At 30.3% G+C, this 19,776-nt stretch overlaps 2 protein-coding genes across 3 annotated transcripts; one reads left to right on the top strand and one right to left on the bottom strand.

Moving 5' to 3' along the window:
* The first annotated feature begins 468 nt into the window (after positions 1–468).
* On the top strand, positions 469–11,956 carry LOC137818527 (golgin candidate 3). Of its 2 annotated transcripts, none has more exons than XM_068622002.2 (15): positions 469–909; positions 2,563–2,661; positions 4,020–4,148; positions 5,278–5,433; positions 5,775–5,895; positions 5,993–6,057; positions 6,840–7,004; positions 7,142–7,246; positions 7,367–7,513; positions 8,259–8,555; positions 8,745–8,810; positions 9,782–9,984; positions 10,198–10,252; positions 10,811–10,993; positions 11,231–11,956. In XM_068622002.2, exons 1-15 carry the CDS (start codon positions 685–687, stop codon positions 11,639–11,641), a joined length of 2,427 nt encoding a protein of 808 aa, XP_068478103.1. In that variant the 5' UTR covers positions 469–684; the 3' UTR covers positions 11,642–11,956. The 2 variants fall into 2 exon arrangements, with proteins under 2 accessions (XP_068478103.1, XP_068478102.1); XM_068622001.2 differs by having other exon boundaries at positions 7,142–7,255.
* Positions 11,957–14,003: 2,047 nt separating this feature from the next.
* LOC137818163 (reticulon-like protein B5) lies at positions 14,004–16,291 on the bottom strand. Its single transcript, XM_068621422.1, has 5 exons — positions 15,883–16,291; positions 15,021–15,201; positions 14,770–14,911; positions 14,551–14,620; positions 14,004–14,454 (listed from the first exon to the last, which is right to left on the bottom strand). Exons 1-5 carry the CDS (start codon positions 16,085–16,087, stop codon positions 14,285–14,287), a joined length of 768 nt encoding a protein of 255 aa, XP_068477523.1. The 5' UTR covers positions 16,088–16,291; the 3' UTR covers positions 14,004–14,284.
* Positions 16,292–19,776: the final 3,485 nt, after the last annotated feature.

The raw sequence follows: 19,776 nt of genomic DNA, 5'->3' as shown, positions 1-19,776 counted from the left end.
TGATCTTCTAGACAAATTCTTTTATTATTTTAATTTTTGTATACCAGCAATGAAGTAATAAATTCTTTTTTTATGACATATGACAAAATAATTCTTTTGTTCCTCATGAAATCTATTATATCCATTCTTCATTATAAAAAAATAGATCAGATCAAACTATCAATTTAAATTTTAATGAATTCTTATTTAATAAATCAAAATAAATTTAATCAATTTTTATAATTAAATATCGCTTAAAAGTTTTCAAAATTTTATTTTTGAGAACTTTTTAAATTGAAAATTATAATTATTTTAAATTGTTAGAAATATTAATTTCTTTAATAGATCGAATATGTATCCAAAAAAAAAATCCTTAGATTAAATTTGTATTGATTGAATCAAACTTTATTTAAAATTTTAATAGATAAAAAAATTAATAATTTTTTATCCAATTTACTATATTTCCAAAATATTACAATAAATAAGTCTGCTACGAAAAAAAAAGTTATGAAAATTAGGAGTTGTTCTCCCCCCTTCTGAGATCTACCAGCAATTGCACATTGCGGTGCCTACTTTCACAGATTCAGTCTCTCTCAATTCCCCCAAATCCATAAATAAATAATAAATAAAATTCAGTTGCATCTATATATGTTCATTTTCATTCGTAACTGCAATTTTCGGGGGAAACGTTTGGGATTTTGAATCATGTGGGGCACCATTGCCAATTTCAAGGAAAACCTCAACAAGATCGCGCTCGATGTTCATGACGACGACGACGACGAAATTCTCCGTGAGTACGGAACCGGCATCCCTGCCAATGGCGAGAACTCCGCCGTCTCCGGTCGCCGGAGTTCGCTCGGTTCCGCCAGTTCCAAATCGGGGACCAGGTCGCCGCTCGCCAACGGCATCGATCTTGCTTCTCTCTCTGAGGTCATTCTTTTTCTCTGTTTCTTAAAGTTGCGTTGATGACTCCCTCTGTTTTGCTTGTTGAGTGAAGAAAGAGTTTAACTATTACATGTAGCTAGGAAAGATTGTGAATCTTTGAGCTGCTTGAGAACTTAATAAGCATGTATCTGGTTCTGCAATGAAGTAGGTTTGGGTTCTCGTTTTAGACAAAAATTAGACGCACTTTCTTACATGTTTGAGCTGTTCTTTATTCGGAAGTGAAGTTTCACCTAGATAATTTGTATAAACTTTTATAAGGCAAACTTTTGTTACGAAGATTATCAATGCGAAATTGCAATTGATCTGAGAACGACATAGTTAACCTCTAAAGAACTGCATACCAGTGGTACTCTAAAGAACTGCATACCAGTTTTGTCCATATCATGTTATTTTATAGAAAAAATTAAAGAAATAAAATTATGTAAGTTTGATATGAGTAATTATTATGTAGTTCAAGATTACCACTGTCGTAGTTGATCTCCACTTAGCAAATAGTAGCCAAGTTTAATTAATTCTTTCTCCGAAATTTAAAAATTCAAGTGCATGTCACATCAATAGTGGTCGGAATCATGTACTCATGGTGGTTCAGGACTATACATATCATTGGCCATATTTGTTCCTGATCAGGGAAATTAGTCTTTGGGTACTTGGATATTAATTTCTTCAGTAATAAACCATTTTATGAATGTTGACAAATTTCATGACTAAAGGCACATTCAAGAACTGCGAATATAATTTTCATCCTCTAAGAAATAATCTAACATGATGGACACTGTGTTTTCAAGGACTGATTTTGACTATTCAGTCAACAAATGTTTTAAAAATAGGCTTGCTTAATGTCCAAGCTACTATAAACATGTTTGTATTTTCGTTGAAATTGCAGTAGCGTGCATTTAATTTTCCACATAAGTAACAACGGGTATCCTTTTGGAAATGTATTTTGTAGACAGCTGAATGGTAATACAAAACTGCACTATTAAACTAACTTGAGTTTAGATAATGCATGTTTATCAAGTTTCGTGTACCTCAAAGATATAAAGATTTCCTTATTTTACTATATTTTTAATCGGAAAAAAAATACCATTTTTGTTTTTCCAACTTATAGGAAGTTACTGAGATTTTTATATCTCTCCATAACATCGTCAACTTGCCATTATTTCACACAGGCATTAATAGGTCAGGAATGGGTTTGACGCTCCCACTCTTGCTAAGACTAGGGTGGGGGACAGGGCAGGTGTTTATATCCTTGAACCTGAACCCAACATTGTTTCTGTAAGGTGGAGAAACTTGAAGTCAATCAAATCGGGTTTTTCATCAAAGTTGTGTTGGATATTAGAAAAGTGGGGAAAACCCGAATCCAATCAAAACAGGATTTTGTCATCAAAGTCGGCTTGTGGTTAGACTGACATCTACTGATTAAGATTTAATTGTTATGCTTACTTTCACAAAATTTAGTAGCTTAATTGGTGAAAATTTGTTATCTATGCTTGAAATTGTAGTGTCTAAATATGTAAATGTGTATAACTTCTTTTGCTCCCTTGAATCCCCTTACTTTAGAAGTGGATGGTCAAATAAGATGTCATTTTTATAACCCAAAAGGAAAAGATGTAATTTCAATATTTGCTGTACTATTTGTAGATAGAACAGTACAAAGCTGAAATCAAGAAACTTCAAGCATCTGAGGCAGAAATTAAAGCATTATCAGTTAATTATGCAGCTCTGTTAAAAGAAAAAGAGGTACGATCATTACTTTGTGGAATATATGTAATTAATGTACATTTAATCTGTAGATTTTTTGTTTTCATTAGTTCACTTGAACTGTGCACTCAGACTCTGTTGAGCCATTTTTTACTACATAAACTTTTCTGTTAATTGATTGGTTTATTCTGTTTAACTGGGGTATCTTCTATACGTTTTGGAGACAACTTAGGGTGTTTTAAAGTTATTGGATATAAAATGATTAATGTGCTGTCACCCAAAAGATTGAACTTTTGGGCTATGAGGCCTAGGTACATAATATGGTATGGGTATGATATGGATACAGGGAATTTTTAAAAATTAAACACATGATATGGTCAAGATACATTAGCAATTTTTGTTGTATTTATATATATTTGACATGAATATACTATTTTTTAAGCAACATTCATATTACCAACTTCTCATTAATATATAAATATATCAATAGTCAATAAATGATTACATTTTGCAAAAAAGATACTTCTGGTCCTGTCCTGACAAGTAAGCATAGCTACATATATTTCTCTCACCCATATTTCTTTTACTATGAAAATGTCAGGAAAAATATACAATTTCCCTACCCAAGTTAGAGTGACATTGAAAACATCAATTGTCCTATCCAAAAGGAGTTTTGGCTCTATAGAATAATTACGTTGTTGTTAGGAAGATAGATAACAAGCCCTTACTTTCCATTAGAGAAATGCTCCTTTAGAGCAATAGATACTATTGGATGCCTTCTAACAATAAAGTTTTGCCTCATATCTATGGATACTTTTTTGAATAGGATGTAGATATGTGACATATCAAACACATATTGGTATTGGTATTGGATATGTTTCAGACATTGACATTTTTGTATTTTTAGAGTATCTGGGCTTCATAGATTTTTAGATAGTTGGTTTATGACATAGTATTAGATCCTCTATAACCATGTGATCTGGAGTTCAATCCTTGTTGCCCTATTATTGTATGCAAAAGTTAATTTTTTTTCCTGGGCGGGCTTGTGCATTTTCATGCCTCAAGATCAAAGGTGAGAAGGTGTGCTATATATGAAATCATTCATGTCTATTCATCGAATTGCTTAAGCTTTTGGAATAGTTGATTCATAACCCGAATATATATATATTCTCTATTTTCTGCCTTTTATAGTAAAGATTTGATCCTTTCCCCCTTTCCCCAAAAGAAGAGGACTTTCTAATTTTCTTGAATACATAATAGAATTTTAATGCATTACATGGCATCTCGCATAAAAGTTTAATCAATATAATCACCTATCAATTTACCTTAACCATTAATTCATTGTTTGCACCTGTTGCTTTTGATAAAATTAACCATCCCCATGATTTCCCTTTCAGGATCACATTGTTAAATTAAATAAAGATAATGGCTCACTAAAGCAGAATTTGGAGGCTACAAAAGCAGCTCTGCGTGTCTCCAGAATTGAAGGTTCTGGAGTATCTACAAATGGAACTTATACAGTCAAGGTATGTCAACTTGTTCTGGAGGTCCTTCATTAAATTTGGTTTTTGGTATTTGTTCTTGTGAAATTTAATTAGCAATGAGGATGTTTGACTGGCAGTGCCATTTGCATTCTCATATTGCAGTTGTGATTAAGTTTTGGTTTTTGGGCCTTGAATCTAAATAAGCCTATGAAAATACTGCAATCCTATTCTGAACATACTTCTCGGTTTAATGACTATTTGTAATAGAATTATGAGTGGGCAGCCGGGTATATGCCATAACCATATGAAAAATGCTCATGTCCCCATAAAAGGTTGATTTTGTTTGTTTCATAGTTTTCCACTCACCAACCTTAATTTTATATTTGAGATAATTGGCTGCTTTGAGATAAGGTCTTTTGCTTATTATTTAATGGAGACCAAGCTTACCTAAAAACCTTGCATTTATTTTTTCTTTGGTTGTTTACTGCATATTTTGTTAGGGAAAGGTGGGAAAATGACTCCGTTTTATTTTATTTTTTTTATCTTTTGTGCCTCAGTTTAAAGTTTGAGTTTTCATCAAGAGATTATTTACCCTTATAAAAATGAGATAGGATTTGCTTAGGGTAATTTTTTTCTTTTTTCTTTAAATATAGAAAACAAGGTATTAGAATGCTCTTTTGTAGTTATGGGTTTTCACTGTATTTTTTAATCTGTTTTATATGAATCGGTGCATTTTTTGATAGCCACTCAAAGAGTATTTTTATGTGTTAAACTTACTTTTGGAGAAGGATGCATCTTTTAGTATGAATGAAAATGCTTTTGGAACAGGACTAATGAAAATAAAAATATGCTATTATTTGTCAACATATAGGATTAGATCAATGCAAGTAATGAGTAATTTGGAAAAAATACCTTGTCATTCATTTGGAAGAATACGAATTTTCCTTAATTTTATACTTTTCTTGTTTTAGGTTATGTAATGTGGGTTGGTGGGACTCGTCAACCTATCTAGTGTTCCAGATGGTGTCATTAAGCTTGTGATATGTGATTTGTTCCTTCCTAAGTATGGGAATACCATGCATTATGTTGCAATGTAGCTAATAGCATTTGGTTACATGTCTTTGGTCTTGATAGACAACTAAAGGATTCATGTTGACTACTTTTTGTGCAGGGAAGTAGTGATCAATCACCCAATCGACAGAACAAGTTCAACGTGCAACGTAAAAGTCGCAATGCTATAAGCAATGGAACTGTGTCTACTTTAAAATCTGATGCTATTCAAAGTGAGATGGATTTCGAACATTCAAATTTACAAGGAAATTCTAAGGTAATGATATGTTTAATTTCGGGTTATTCTTATATAGTACACCTTCATAAGGAGATTGACTATTAGTTGTTGTTTGTTATAATATTCCTTGTCTATATTGGATTTTGGTATGTTAGTTATTGTTTGATCATATATGTCTGTTTTGATTTTCAAGGTGTCCTTGGCATGAAGTGCACTTATTTTTTTTCCTCCAATGGACATAGCCTATAATTTGTTTTTTCTGTCTTTATAATGAAAACACCCATATTTTCCTGGTAGTTTTGATGTATAATATTTGATAGCTTTGTATTTTATTTTTAGTGATGAGTGAATTTGACAACAGATGTATGAATGCCTTCTAGGAGTTTGCGGTTGATGGAAATACCACAGTAGCTGTACAACATTCCCCAGATATTCAGAGGTTGAAGTTACAACTAGAGCAAGAACGTGATCAATTGGCAAAGATTCAGCTAAAATTCCAAGGTATTCTTGTTATGCTTTTGGTATGTCTTACTGTATCTTGGCATATAAATATAAGTGGGGTAAATTCCTAACATTCTTATTCTTTCTTTAATGTCAGAGGAACAGAGATTAAGCCAGTCTTTTGAAGAGGAGCTTAAAATGTTAAAGCTGGAAAGAGACAAAGTGAGTTATATTAGGTAGATATATAAATTTTCATGATCTTGGCTGCAACGTATTTCCCTGGTCACATTTAAGAGAGAACCATCTATGTCAGAAGTTTGTTGGGATAACAACCTGATTGTGTTCAATATTATATAATTAGTTTTGAACTTGACAACAGCTATGGGGGATGAAGCAAATGATGTATGCATGAAATGAATGTTACATTTCATTATTGTATATTTTGGACACCTTTTCTGATTGATACTTTTATCATTGTTTTGTTGCCATCAATTTTGTCCTTTCACTGACGAGACATGCTGTGAAGTTAGAGAACTAAAAATTAAAAGCACCTCAATAATGTTTTTCAGCCTTTTAGAAATACTTTTGCAAATTGGGCCTTTATTCTTATACTGTTAAAAGATCCAATGAACTCCCTGCTAGTCTATACATGTTTTAAAAGAAATCCCAGTATTTAAATAGCTTTCAATGGACACAAATTTAAATTTAGTATCAAACTACCAATAGAAGGATCAAATGCATAAATAAATCTTCTTTCTACCACAAAAGATAGAGAAAAAATGGCCTTGCTGTTATTAATTCAGATATCAATCCAAATTGAAATTTTCTGTCGTTCTCTTTGAATAGAAAATAAATTGGCAACCAAAACAAGATAGCTTTTAGCATTTATTAAAATCTTCTTTTTATTATTTCTTTTGTTGAATCATTGATAAACTTTTGCATCGTTATGGGCTGGGTTATAAAGCTCTTGGTTATCTAACTCGTAATATGTTATTGCTTTGAAGAAATCAATGGAGCTTAACAAAATACACAATGAGTTGAATGAAAAAGTATCAGAAATAAAGGATCTACAATTTGAGTTTACCAAACGGGAAAATGGAGCAGGGGAGGCTGTGGATAGCTTAAAAATACTTATCAAAACTTTAGAGCAGGAAAACACCACTCTTAAGGTTTGTATATTTATGCTTTACCGTATTTGCCTCATTATAGGTTACTATTGTTTTTTTGCTCAAAAATTGATAATGGTGATTTTGTATTATTTGGCTTCTGAAACACACTAATATGATCCTATTCCCCTTGTTATTAGATGGAAAAAAGTGAAATTGAGGCTGCTCTTGAAAATAGCAGGAAGTCTTTCACAGATAAAATGATGCGTGATGCTTCACATACTCAGGAAAAAGATTCAAGCAGTGTCAGTGATGTGAGCCAAAACTTCTTAGCAATATGCACTTTACATGTTATGCCTCCAGATCCTTACTAATAATCGTTTTCTTTTCCTTTTGGGGATTGGGCAATTGGTTTTTGGTAATAGATGCCAGATCACTCCAAAAGTTTTCCAGAAAAGGAAGAAATGGAAAGATCATTACACAAGTTAAGCAAAGATTTGAATGAAGCACAGCGAGACAGGGACAGAGCAGTACAAGAATTGAACCGTCTCAAACAACATTTACTGGAAAAGGTTTTGTTCTTTTTTACTTTATTCTCTTTCTTCATCTTTATTTTCAATAGTGGAACCAATGACTAATAAGCATGGCATTCAAGAGACAAATAATGACTCCACTGTGTTGAGAGAGACTTGGCATTCTCCATCACTGCCCTCTACTTTTCCTGCATCTATGTTCTGCTCAACTCCTATCTTATAGCCATACATGTCAACTTTGCCTCGTGACTCCCCTTGGTTGCCTTACTGGAAATGTTGCACAAATCACTCAATCTTCTTTTCTTATGCAATCTATGAAGTTAATCATTCAATTCTCCCAATTGCTCCTCTTCACTCTTTTTTATGGGGAACTTAAGAAGAGTATGGTGGTTCTTCAGCATACAGCTAGATTGAGACACATTTGTTGTATCCATATTGCATTGGGCCCATGTTAATTGGTGATGTCTGATTGATCTTTCAACATTTTTCTTTTCAGTAATAATATGCAGTATGAAGCATATTTTAAGTGGTCCTAAAGACAACTAAACCATGCAAACATATGCATTTGCAATGATACTTTGTTTGACTACATTTTCCTATTAGAATGAGCTTTGGTCAAGATTAGTTGCTTTCATTGTGTACTTTAGTTTGATTTGTTGACCTACTATTTGTGTTTTAATTTTGGCTGACTTTTTGAGTTTTATCTATTTCGCTATCTACTAAACTTGCATTTTTCCTGGATAGATTTACTATATCCATTTGTTTTCCTTACTGATTTATCTAGGCATCTGAGGAATCGGATAAAATGGACGAGGACAGCAAAATCATCGAAGAGCTACGTGATAGCAATACTTATTTAAGAGCTCAAGTATCACATCTTGAGAGAACTCTGAAGCAAGCACTTGCAAGTCAAGAGGAACTGAAAATGGCAAACAATAGTGAAATTCTCAAGTCTAGAGAAGCCATTAATGACCTGAACAAGAAGCTTACAAACTGTATGAGCACTATAGATGCTAAAAATATTGAACTTTTAAATCTACAGACAGCTCTAGGACAGTACTATGCTGAAATTGAAGCCAAGGTACAAAACACATCACTGTATCTTCTTTTATTATTCATAAATTGCAGACATTAGTTGGGTTGTTAACACTAGCTCACTTTTATTTTCTTGGTACAGTTCCTTCTTACATCTTTATGTCAATATTTTTTGAAATATGAGTGCGTCTTCTGTTATGAATTACTTTTCATGCACTATATTTTTATTCCTTAGGAGCATTTAGAAAGGGAGTTGGCTCATGCAAGAGAAGAAACAGCCAAGCTTTCTCAACTTTTGAAAGTAAGATTCTTTCTGTCTCTAAATACCTGAATGTGCTCTTGTAACTACTTTGAGAAACAAACTGTAAAGAACTATTGAGGGAATATAAAATCGGATTATATAATTTAGATGCAAATAAGAGACTACATAGTTTGAACTGTAACTAACCTAACTACATTGCCAACTCAGCGTAGCTGAGTCTGGTATATGTTTCAGTTTATACCCTATTACGTCGTTACCTGTGAGCAATACACATATATTTTAAATTTTTAATAAACAATATTTAGTAAATACTTCAATTAGTAGCATTAGAAAACATATAATCAAAATATTTAGAAGAGATCTATTACTTAATATTAATTCATTGGAAAATAAATCAATATAGACAATAAATCTTATCAAGTTTAACCCGAAGTGTAAAATCTGATTAAATTCATAATTGTATGACTTAAGTTTGTGTCATTTATTCTTAAGAATTCTTAGATACACTTTTTAAATTTTTGTATACACAAGTTATTTTAATATATCATTTGATTTTCTGAAAGATATAGAAAGTAACGAAGTTATTTTTGGGAAAAAATGTTTCCATTTTTTAGTATTTTTTTAGTTTTCAAATTCTTTGTATGATTAATAATTATTCCAAATTAATAATCTAAGTTGTTAGATTAATACAAATTACAATGTTATTGTCATCATGTGTAGCAAAATGTCATGAGTACAATGTAGGAACTAGGTACAATTAATCCCTTAGGGGTGTTGCGGAAGTCATTATTACGAAAAACAATGTTAATCTAATAACTTAGAAAAAATTTGGAATGCAAAAAAGTATAAAGAAAAAATTTCATTACTCAAAATATTTATGCATTTGATCTTATCTCCCAGTGTTCCTACAAAATTTACTCAAGTATATTTTGTCTTGTAAGATAATAAATTAACTTGTTGGCTTTCCTGATTTAGAAAGCTGTAGATTTAATGGTTACTGTTGTTACCAGGAAGCCGATCACGGAGCAGAAGTTTCAAGGAATGAAAGAGAAGAAATTTTAGCCAAGCTTTCTCAATCTGAGAAGGTGCAAACTGAATGGAGAAGTAGAGTAAGCAAGCTTGAGGATGATAATGCAAAATTGAGGAAAGTTCTTGAGCAGAGTCTGACACAGTTGAATAGAATGTCAGTAGATTCAGATTATCTTGTTGACAGGTTGGTTAGCCTGTTTGTGTTCTTAGCATGTTTTTCTTCCAACATTTGCTTGACCATGTGTTCTCTCTTTATGTGTACTCTCTTTATTTCTTTATAAGGTTAATATTATAATCTTCTAAGTAAGGATTTTTTTTCTGAATTTAGACTTGGGATAATTTTTTTTATTATGTGAGATAGTAAATTTTCATTCTAATCTAAATTAAATTGGTGCAGGCGCATTGTGATAAAATTACTTGTTACTTATTTTCAGAGAAATCACAGCAGAGAGGTATGAAAATGTTATAATTTTTGTTGCTTTAAATGCATTGTGCAGGACTGGGTCTAAAATGAAACCCAATAATATCCTTTATCAATGTCAAAATTGTTACAATTCACGTGGCATGTGTATGGATGCCAGTGGGGGCGGCTGAGACATAAATTCATGTACTTAGATTTAGTACAGCAATTTTCTCCTATATGGCTAGCATTTTAAAAGTCCCATGATTTGGTTCAACTGAAATCATAGACATAATAACCTTTTTCTTATGTTATAGATAGAGCAGTTGAAAAAAGCTTTTTCCCTTGGAATAAACTAAACCAAACACGCACAGTAAATCCACGAGTTGGTCTGTGAGAAAAATTATTAGACACATGAATGAATGCAACATTGGTTCGTGTTTTAACCCGAGTGTGAAAGGGAAAGGGTATGCAATTATATTCTTCACATGCATTTGTTTTACTTGCAGCTTATGTTTGCTCTTCGTAATGTGTACTGCTGTTGTTGGCTGAGTTAATTTATCTGATTTGTGGGATGTCTTGTGCTTACTGTTTGATACATTGGGAACAGGTTTTGGATCTTATGGTTCGTATGCTAGGATTCTCTGATGAGGATAAGCAAAGGATTGGTGGTGCTCAACAAGGTGCCGGTAAAGGTGTCGTTCGAGGAGTTCTAGGGCTGCCTGGCCGCCTAGTTGGAGGCATCCTGGGAAATTCGACTGAATCAGCAGCTAATGCGGGATCTGATAGCCAGGTGATTTCTTCTTATCTCGTATATCTTCTCCAATGGTATATTTGGCTGTTTTTCAATAGAACAGATAACCACTGATGAGGAAATAGATTTACGTGATTCTATGCAATATGGAGTAATATCTAGTAGCGTACTTTATAAAATTAACCAATGAATTTTTTCCGACTGAACCATGTATAATCAACCTTGTGCTTTAGAAAATTGTGTTGAATTTTAGTCCTATTATGTTTTCTCGTGCAGTCTTTTGCAGATCTGTGGGTTGATTTTCTTCTCAAGGAAACGGAAGAAAGAGAAAAGAGAGAATCATCAGGAAATCCAGGTAAAGCCACGGAAGATTCTTCCAATAAAAGTCCAAATACTATGTCTGCCACTCCACCATTTTCCAATAAAAGTCCAAATACTATGTCTGCCACTCCACCATTTTCCAATAAAAGTCCAAATACTATATCTGCTACTCCACCCTTTTCGAATCTGAAGTTTGATGCCGGAAGAACATCGGCTTTTCCAATTAGTCCAAATAATCAAAACGTCAGTCCTCCTCCTCGTGTTTATTTTCAGCGCTCTGAACATTTTGATTCTGAGTTCTCTACAGTTCCTCTTACATCATCCGATGCTAAAACTACTAGCTCTAATCCGCTTCCAAGATACTGAGTATACATTGGAGTACGCAATTAAACAAAGGTACATATCATTGTTTGTTAAATTATAGGAATGCGATATTGTTCAATTAATTCTTTTACATTTAAAATGAGTGTCTCCTTTTCAATTAAGAGGGTACGGGGGAACTTCTAAGTTCTAAGTATTTTTACTTTTCATTGCCTTCGTTTGATTTGAATTATATAATTTGGGAATTTTGGAAGATGTAGATGTCATGTAATATCGTTCCCATTTCTTTAATGTATATAATACACAATTCTATACTTGAACCAGTTCGCACCTATAATAATGTATTCTCTATTTTGTGATTCATCCTGATGTTATTACATTACTTTATGTTAGGAAAATAGTGAGCTTAAAGTTTACATGAAAATTATTGTTACCGTATCAATTACTGTGGTTGGAAAAGGCACTTAAATAGCGGGATATGCTGTATTGAGAATGGTTTCAAATGGCCACTTAAATTTTCCATTCTTCTGCTATACTCACTTCTCTAGTCTGTAGATATTAGTTTCAATTTTGATTATCATCAAAGCATTCCAAAGAATTAAAAGTTGATGAGATTTTAGTTATTATACTGACTTTTATCGTACACAAAATCATATATTCCAATGATTTTTCGTACATTTAATGCAGCATTTCATAGTAATTTTCCATTTATACATGGTTTATCTACTATGAAAATTATAGGTTTCTGAAGATAATTTATTGCCTTAATTACTTGAAAGAAAGACCTCTTAAAATATAATTATAAAGAAGTGTATGAAGTTATCTGTAATAATAATTAAAAACAAATACAATAAAATAAGAGCAATTAAATATTTGGCTGCTCTGTATTATAAAATTAAAAGGTTTACAATTTTTTTTTAAATTTAAAGGATGTAAAGGTTTTTGCAAGCTTTTTCCTTTATCTAAATATACCACTCTGTTAACGTTTTTACATTTAAGTTTTAATTGTTAGAAATGTTGAATTTTCTCACTTGTCACATATATAGAAGTATTTTTCAAAGAGAAAAGAAAAACTAAAAAAAGAAACTGTGAGTAAGTTGTTCGCTTAAAGGTTGTTATGGGTGGAAGGGGACAATAATAGAAGTACTTGTGTTCTCGCTATAAAAATAAAGAAACGCAAGAAACGCACCGTTCACTTAAAATAAACTACTTTATTTCATATTCAAACCAAAATCAGAAATTTAAATCCTGAATTACTGATTAAAAGACACAAACTACTTATAACTTATTTATTCTGCATGATATAATATAGCCAATTCATTTTCTATACCAATTTATAAAATACAATACAATATAATCGTATTGCTTGAAATCATTGCTAAATTATATATAACTTTAAAATTATGTTAATATGTTTGCTAATTTATTTTATTAAAATGATACAAAATTTGAAAATAATTCATAATATTTTTATATTCATAATTTTATTAAATAAAATTGTAAAATTCACATAAATAATACTATCTCTGTTCTAGGACAAAATACACTGTTCTAAAATGAGTGCAGTTTTATTTTTAAAAAATAATTTTAAATTAATTAATGTTTACAGCACTAAAAGGTTATTTACAATATTTTAAATTTCTAGCAAATAAATTACATCAATATTTATATTTTAATAAATGCACATATATTAACATGTCCTTTTCTTTTAATTCATAATTGCAAATTTGTCATTTATATAGAAAAAAATATTATTATTTATGTATTTCAAATCAACAGTATCAAGTACTAAATTGTTATTTTATTTGAAGTTCCAATTATATATATATATATATTTCTTTTCAGTACAAATTAACTCGTAAATTAGACATTTGAAAATTTACACCCATTTTTATTAAATCTTGACTTCCTAAAAATAAATATTATTGTGTTATTTCTACAAATTAGGATTCTAAACACCTGTACACTGTCAACTAAATAAACATGATCGTTGATTTTCTATAAGTTAGTCAATATAAAAATAAAATGAATGGCGATTTGCTAATTCATAATAATATAACAATTTTTACATTATCATATATATAACAACAAATACTCATTCCTCGTAGTAATGTAGACTTCAGACTATTTGACTGTATACTTTTCAGACTGCAATAATGTATCAAAGAAATATCATAGACAAACGGAAGAAGTTTTTATTCAAATTAAAATAACATGAATCTCACTATCCAACTTCTCCACAAAGTTTACTCTTAAGAAAAAACAATAAAATTAACATTTTATAAATAAGCTATTTGTAGAAATAGAGATATTCTCTAAGCTTTTATGTAAGCTAGTCCTAGTTCTAACTAATAAAAAAAGTGTAAAATATTGAATCATGAAACAGAAACCCCAAACACGAGAAATCTTTATCAAAGAAAAATGTTGACAACTAACATAAATAATTTTTTATCACAATAATGATTACTGATTGAACGACTACATGGTCCAACAAACGTTGTAATCAGCAAAATCGACATGCTTGTAGCAAAACTGAAAAAAGCTACATGATCTGAATACCACACCCGCCAAAAGTAAGTCCAAAAACAAGGCTTGGTATATGGTTTCAAAGAAACGGGGCTCTTAAATTAAAAAAGACTCAAGAGGAGCCCTCTTTTCGTCTTTTAGAGTACCAAATATACTTAAACACTAAGCTAACTTCTTGTATTTCAATGGACCCTTCGGGATCTTACTCAACACCTTCTCGTCAAACACAGCATACTGCTTTTTGAACTCGATCAATGCCTTCTCTGCCAGAGGGTCTATCTTGTCCTCATACTTATCATACAAGACTGGAACCGTATGCAACAAAACAAAAACTGCAGCAGACAAAGATCAAGAAGAAAATCAGTGAAATTCCATAAGTCATTTTCATACTTAAAACAAAATATAAAGCAAGAATAAGATATTCTTACCAATGTAGAACAAGGTCATGAAATTGACCCAGCTCCCCACAATAGATAGAATCCATGTGCCAACAATAACCTATTATAACATAAACAACAGAATGCCAGTTATTCAAACTAAAACTAACACTAAATTAAGAATCATAGTACATGATTTTTTTTGTATTGAACCCATGTTAAAATCCCATAATTCATAATAATTACACGTTAGAAAAGAATAGTTCATACAACAAGGAATGTCTTCAAATCTCTTCCAGAACCGATAGCATGCAAGGCAGCAAATCCGCGGTTAATTTCAATTGTCAATGCAGATGCAAATTGAAGAAAAGGCTCTTCAGGAAGATGAACAACTGGGATGCGAGGTGGAGCCCTGCAACAACATTATTTGATATTACATTAAAAAGAAATTAGAAATAAATGATAAGCACTGCACAGGATGACTTGGTTCAATAATAGATTAACAACTTCCGAATTCTTACTTGTGAATAAAGGTATGGGCATTGGACCACAAAAACAAAACCGCAAGCAACAGAATCAAAATGTGACCAACTAGAGTAAGCAGATGATATTCAAGCAACTCAAAAAAGATCCAAACAGCTGTGGCTACAGAGAGTACACTAGCAGATATCTTTTTGTTCCTCCACAACAGCACATCAGCAGCTGCAATTGAATGTTAAAACAATTGGTTACGGATTATAAAAAATGAATCTCATCAAATAATTTAGTTTTTTATTGTAATAATTTAGCCATTATTTTATGGTTTTAAAAAAACACAAAGTGACTAATTTTTTTCTAATTCAATAAAATTTAAATTATTTTTAATATTTTGAAAAAACTGGATGACACACGAAAAAGTAAACAATAGATCACCAAAAAATCAAGTCTTCCACAAGTTGCTCATCTCAAAGATATCTTCGATCTATACGAGTTTTTGACGGCAGTCAAACAACAGTACTAAACAGGTAAATGATCACAACGTAAAACCCAATTGCAGGACTATACAACATGTTGTTCTGTACAAATATACAAAAACATTCATTAAATTCAATATTAGTGAACATCGAACACAAAGATATTCAAAATTCAACATCACACTTAAGAGAACTCGAATTCCACCTCCAAATAATAATGTAGCATTCAAACACCTTAATTCCACTTCCTAATAAATAAATATTGATTAGATATTTATTTCCAACACTTTCAAATTAACAAAATGTAGCATAATTCAAAATCTACTCAACATAGATCAACAAATCACTTCACATCACAGATCTAACGAAACCACAACTAAACAGTGCCAATTAAGAGAAATAAAAAAATGCTAGAGAGAGAGATTCATACGCTTTCCGCCGCCTAGGACAGAGTGAACGGGTTTCTCCCTCCCGAAGAGGCGGAAAACCTTGTCCTTGATCGAGGAAGATTCCTTTTTCTCGGAATCGGAATCAGAAGAAGAGGAAGAGTCGTGGCCGTGGAGCTTGTCAGCGATCTTGTCTAGCAACGATTCCCCAGTCGCCGGCGCCGGCGTGTGCTCCGATTCCTCCACCATTGTGTTAGAAAAACCCTAAATCTTCGAAAGCGGAACCGCTCTTACAGGGATTGAAAGCTTTTTTCTTTAGGCTCGTGCTTTGGACAAGTAACGTGCGAGGCGCTTGGTGTCCTTTTTATAGTGTTGTGCATAACGAGGTTCGGTGCCAAACCACAGGTTCGGTACACATTTGAATCTGGCACGACTAATAGATAGAGGGAAACCGTTGGAATTGACGGCGTTTTCTGTTCAAAGTCACTATTGTTATTTGTTTTCCCTAATCCTCAATTAAATTAAAATTAAGATACAATCAGAGTTTACTAAGAATCTAAAATACATTGATTAAAAAAAAAATTAAAAAAAATTATTACTATGTTGCAGTAGCATTGGGTTAGAAAGTAAATTTAAATTTAATATTAAAGTAATTTTTAATTAAAATTAATTTTTTTTCTGAAAACTCATATGGTTAATGTTGATATTATTGGCAATACCGATTGTTTAAGTAAAAAATAAATAATTTTAATAAAAAAATTTAAGTAAACTTTATGTTTTGTACTTAGTCTGACTTTATAAAAACAGTTATTTTCTGTATCTTACTTTACCTGTTAATTAAGGTAACATATACATTTCACAAAATAATTAATAATATTCATTCTAAAATAGAATAATTTTTTTCTCGTAAATGTTTTTAACTAAAATACACTATTTTATAAATGCAATAAAGCAGATAATGAAAATTACTGATTAATGTGATTTAAAAAATATATTAATAGAATATTTAACCTTTTTTAGTATCCAAAATATAAAGAAAAAAATCCAGAAACTTACAGTGTGTTTATAGCTAATGATTTATTTTGCATATTGGAAAATATGAAAATTTGTTTTTTTATGAATTTTTTAACAGTGTGAACCTTTATTTATATTTATAAAAAATATATACTTCTTTCACTTTTAAATTTAATTTTTTTGTCCCTTTAATTATATCTACTATAAATTTTTTATTTATTTTTGCAAAAATTAATTAAAAGAAATAACAGAAAAAAAGGTAGAAACTGATGGAATGTAATTGTAAAAATTTGAAAAAATATAAAATTGATATATTCATTTTGATTTACTTTAATAATATATATAATAAAATTACAATGAAAATTATTCATTTTGATTTACTTTAATAATATATATAATAAAATTACAATAAAAAATAAAAATTATAAAATAGGGAACATTCTTATAAATTTATTATTAATATAATAATAATAAATAATTTAAAAATAATAAAATCAGAATTAATAACTAACATTTAAGATTAATCAAATATAAATTAATAATCAATAATTTTAACACTTTTTATTTATTTTTCTTTTGATTTTACACTCTCATTTAATCCAATCAATACATTAGCTTACAGTGAAAGGAATTGTGGTCCATAGTTTTAATTACTCATCTTTTGTTCATGTATTTAACATTAAACAAATTTGGTCCATAATCTAAATTGCTTAGTTTTAATCTGCCAAGTTAAAAAATTAATAATTTAAGGAAATTAGAAGAGAGTTTAAAATGGCAGAATATATTATTTTTTTGTGAAAATATATTTGAAATTGGAAGAGCTTTAAAATGGTTGAAATTAAGGAAAATGATTATCAGAATGGGAATTGAAAGAAAAGAAGTGAGAGTGGTTGTGGGAAAAAGGTGACGTGTATGACGGTGATACTTTATAAAAGTAGTGACCGACAATATCAAAAGTTCTAGGAGACGTGTCCGCTTCTGATTGGGTCACTATGACTGCCCTTGGGTCGTGGACGGTTCCTCCTCCTTTACGCAAATCACATACTAACAAGCAAATACGTACACTTTTTTATCATTTATTTATTTATATATATATATATATTATTTTCATACATTCTTTATTATTTTGAAAAAAAAATGCAAATCATGATTTTAATAAATGTTAATTGGGGATAATAAGGAATGCATTAAATATTTAATTGCTAATCGTTTCTTTGCAGAAAACTCATAAAGATAATTTAATTTAAACTTTTGCTTCCAATTGATTTAAGAAGAAGTTTTATACTCAATCCTCCGCACAAAAAGTGTTAAATTCAAATTTTATGAATGAAAAAATAATATTAAAATCAAAATTTCAACAATTAATTAAGTTTCATCCACTTCATATAATATTGTCACTATCTAAACATAATATATATATATATATATATATATATATATATATATATATATAAATATCATTATCATGGTCGCAAAAATTAACTTTCTAAAAAAAAAAACATATATTTGGAAATTTTCCAAAATACTTTTAACTATGCAATAATATACCATTGAAACTGATATAGACGACAACAAGAATTTCTAAAATTTTAGCAATGCTGCTTCTACAAGAACAATGCTTAGCAAAAAAAAAGTGTAAGTGCGTTTATGCTTATAAGAACTATCCATCGAAGTAAAACTTATAAAAAATTGACATGAGCATTAACATGATTGAAGTTTTTATTTAACAGATAAGTAGTAAATTAATATCATGAAATATTATTAATCCCAAGTAATAATTTATAGTGTTAGGTAGACTAAATACAAATAAAATGAACTAAGGAAACCAAAATCAACATTCAACTATTTTAAATGAAGTTATTTGTATGAATAATACATAATTTTGTCTTACTATATGATAAAGTTATGCTTAAAATTTATATTTATATAAATGAGATTAAGTGTGCATTAATGTTTGTTACGAAACGTGAATGATGAGTCCATATATTCTCAAACAGGGGCATATGTTTACGTAAAGCTACTACAAAACAGCAAAAGGTTGATTCAGCATCTACCATTCAAATAAGCTTAACACTAACATTCAACAACAACCAGATTTAAGATTTTGATGAAAAAAAATTGAACTCAAGTTGGAGGAATCAACAATAGTTTAAAACAGATTTTGCTAAAGTGCAAAAACATATCCTTGTTCTCTAAATCAAGGGTTGCACTTTGCTTAGCTTATTTGTTAAGAGAAGAAATCCAAAACTTGTGAGATGATGAGAATGCTTGTTACAACGTTATTTATAATAATTTTTAGAAGTGAAACCAAGAGATAAGTACAACCTCCATTGTATTTTATCATATGTTTAATTTTATTTATTTATATTTGATTATTTTACTCATAGTTATGGCATGATTTGCGATTTTCTTCTAACAATTAATTTATAGATCATTAACTATTATTTGAATATATTTTTTAGAGTAATAATTTGAATAAAGTTTTTGTAATAATTTAGATTCATTAAGTAGTAGTTAACATTTAACAATAAATAGTTTTACTTAATTATATGAATATTTATGTTATATGATTTCTTTTCACCCAAAACTTAGTACTCCACATTTTGTCTAAGCTAAAATCCTATTCTTAATGAAAAATAGTTGAAAAAGTTGGGTGATCATTTATGAATTTATGGTTTTTTATATTTTTTATGAGCTTTATTTTAATAAGATTATTTTATTGCAAAATTTGGTGTTAATTCCATATTTGTATGGAAACTGAAGACTTGGAGTAAAGAAAAATAATTTGAGTTAAAAAGAGAAAGTTGAAATGTATAAAAATGGAAAAAGATGCAGAGAAAGATTGTGCGTTTTTTTATGTTTTATCACTTAGCCCATAGGATTAAGCCTTTAGCTAGGTCACTTCCTCGCGCTAACGAGCTAAG

Source organism: Phaseolus vulgaris, chromosome 10, assembly GCF_051622355.1.
Source record: "Phaseolus vulgaris cultivar YP4 chromosome 10, ASM5162235v1, whole genome shotgun sequence".
Taxonomy (NCBI): domain Eukaryota; kingdom Viridiplantae; phylum Streptophyta; class Magnoliopsida; order Fabales; family Fabaceae; genus Phaseolus; species Phaseolus vulgaris.
Note: the sequence above shows the minus strand (reverse complement) of the source record. Positions and strands in the feature narration are given on the sequence as shown.

Coding starts and splice junctions, on each gene's coding strand:
- LOC137818163 (XM_068621422.1), bottom strand. CDS start 16,087: ATGGTGGAGGAATCGGAGCACACGCCGGCGCCGGCGACTGGGGAATCG. Junction 14,912..15,020: donor GCCCATACCTTTATTCACAA/GTAAGAATTCGG, acceptor ATGTTGTTGCAG/GGCTCCACCTCGCATCCCAG. Junction 14,455..14,550: donor CATGACCTTGTTCTACATTG/GTAAGAATATCT, acceptor TGTCTGCTGCAG/TTTTTGTTTTGTTGCATACG.
- LOC137818527 (XM_068622001.2), top strand. CDS start 685: ATGTGGGGCACCATTGCCAATTTCAAGGAAAACCTCAACAAGATCGCG. Junction 5,896..5,992: donor GATTCAGCTAAAATTCCAAG/GTATTCTTGTTA, acceptor CTTTAATGTCAG/AGGAACAGAGATTAAGCCAG. Junction 7,005..7,141: donor AGGAAAACACCACTCTTAAG/GTTTGTATATTT, acceptor CCTTGTTATTAG/ATGGAAAAAAGTGAAATTGA.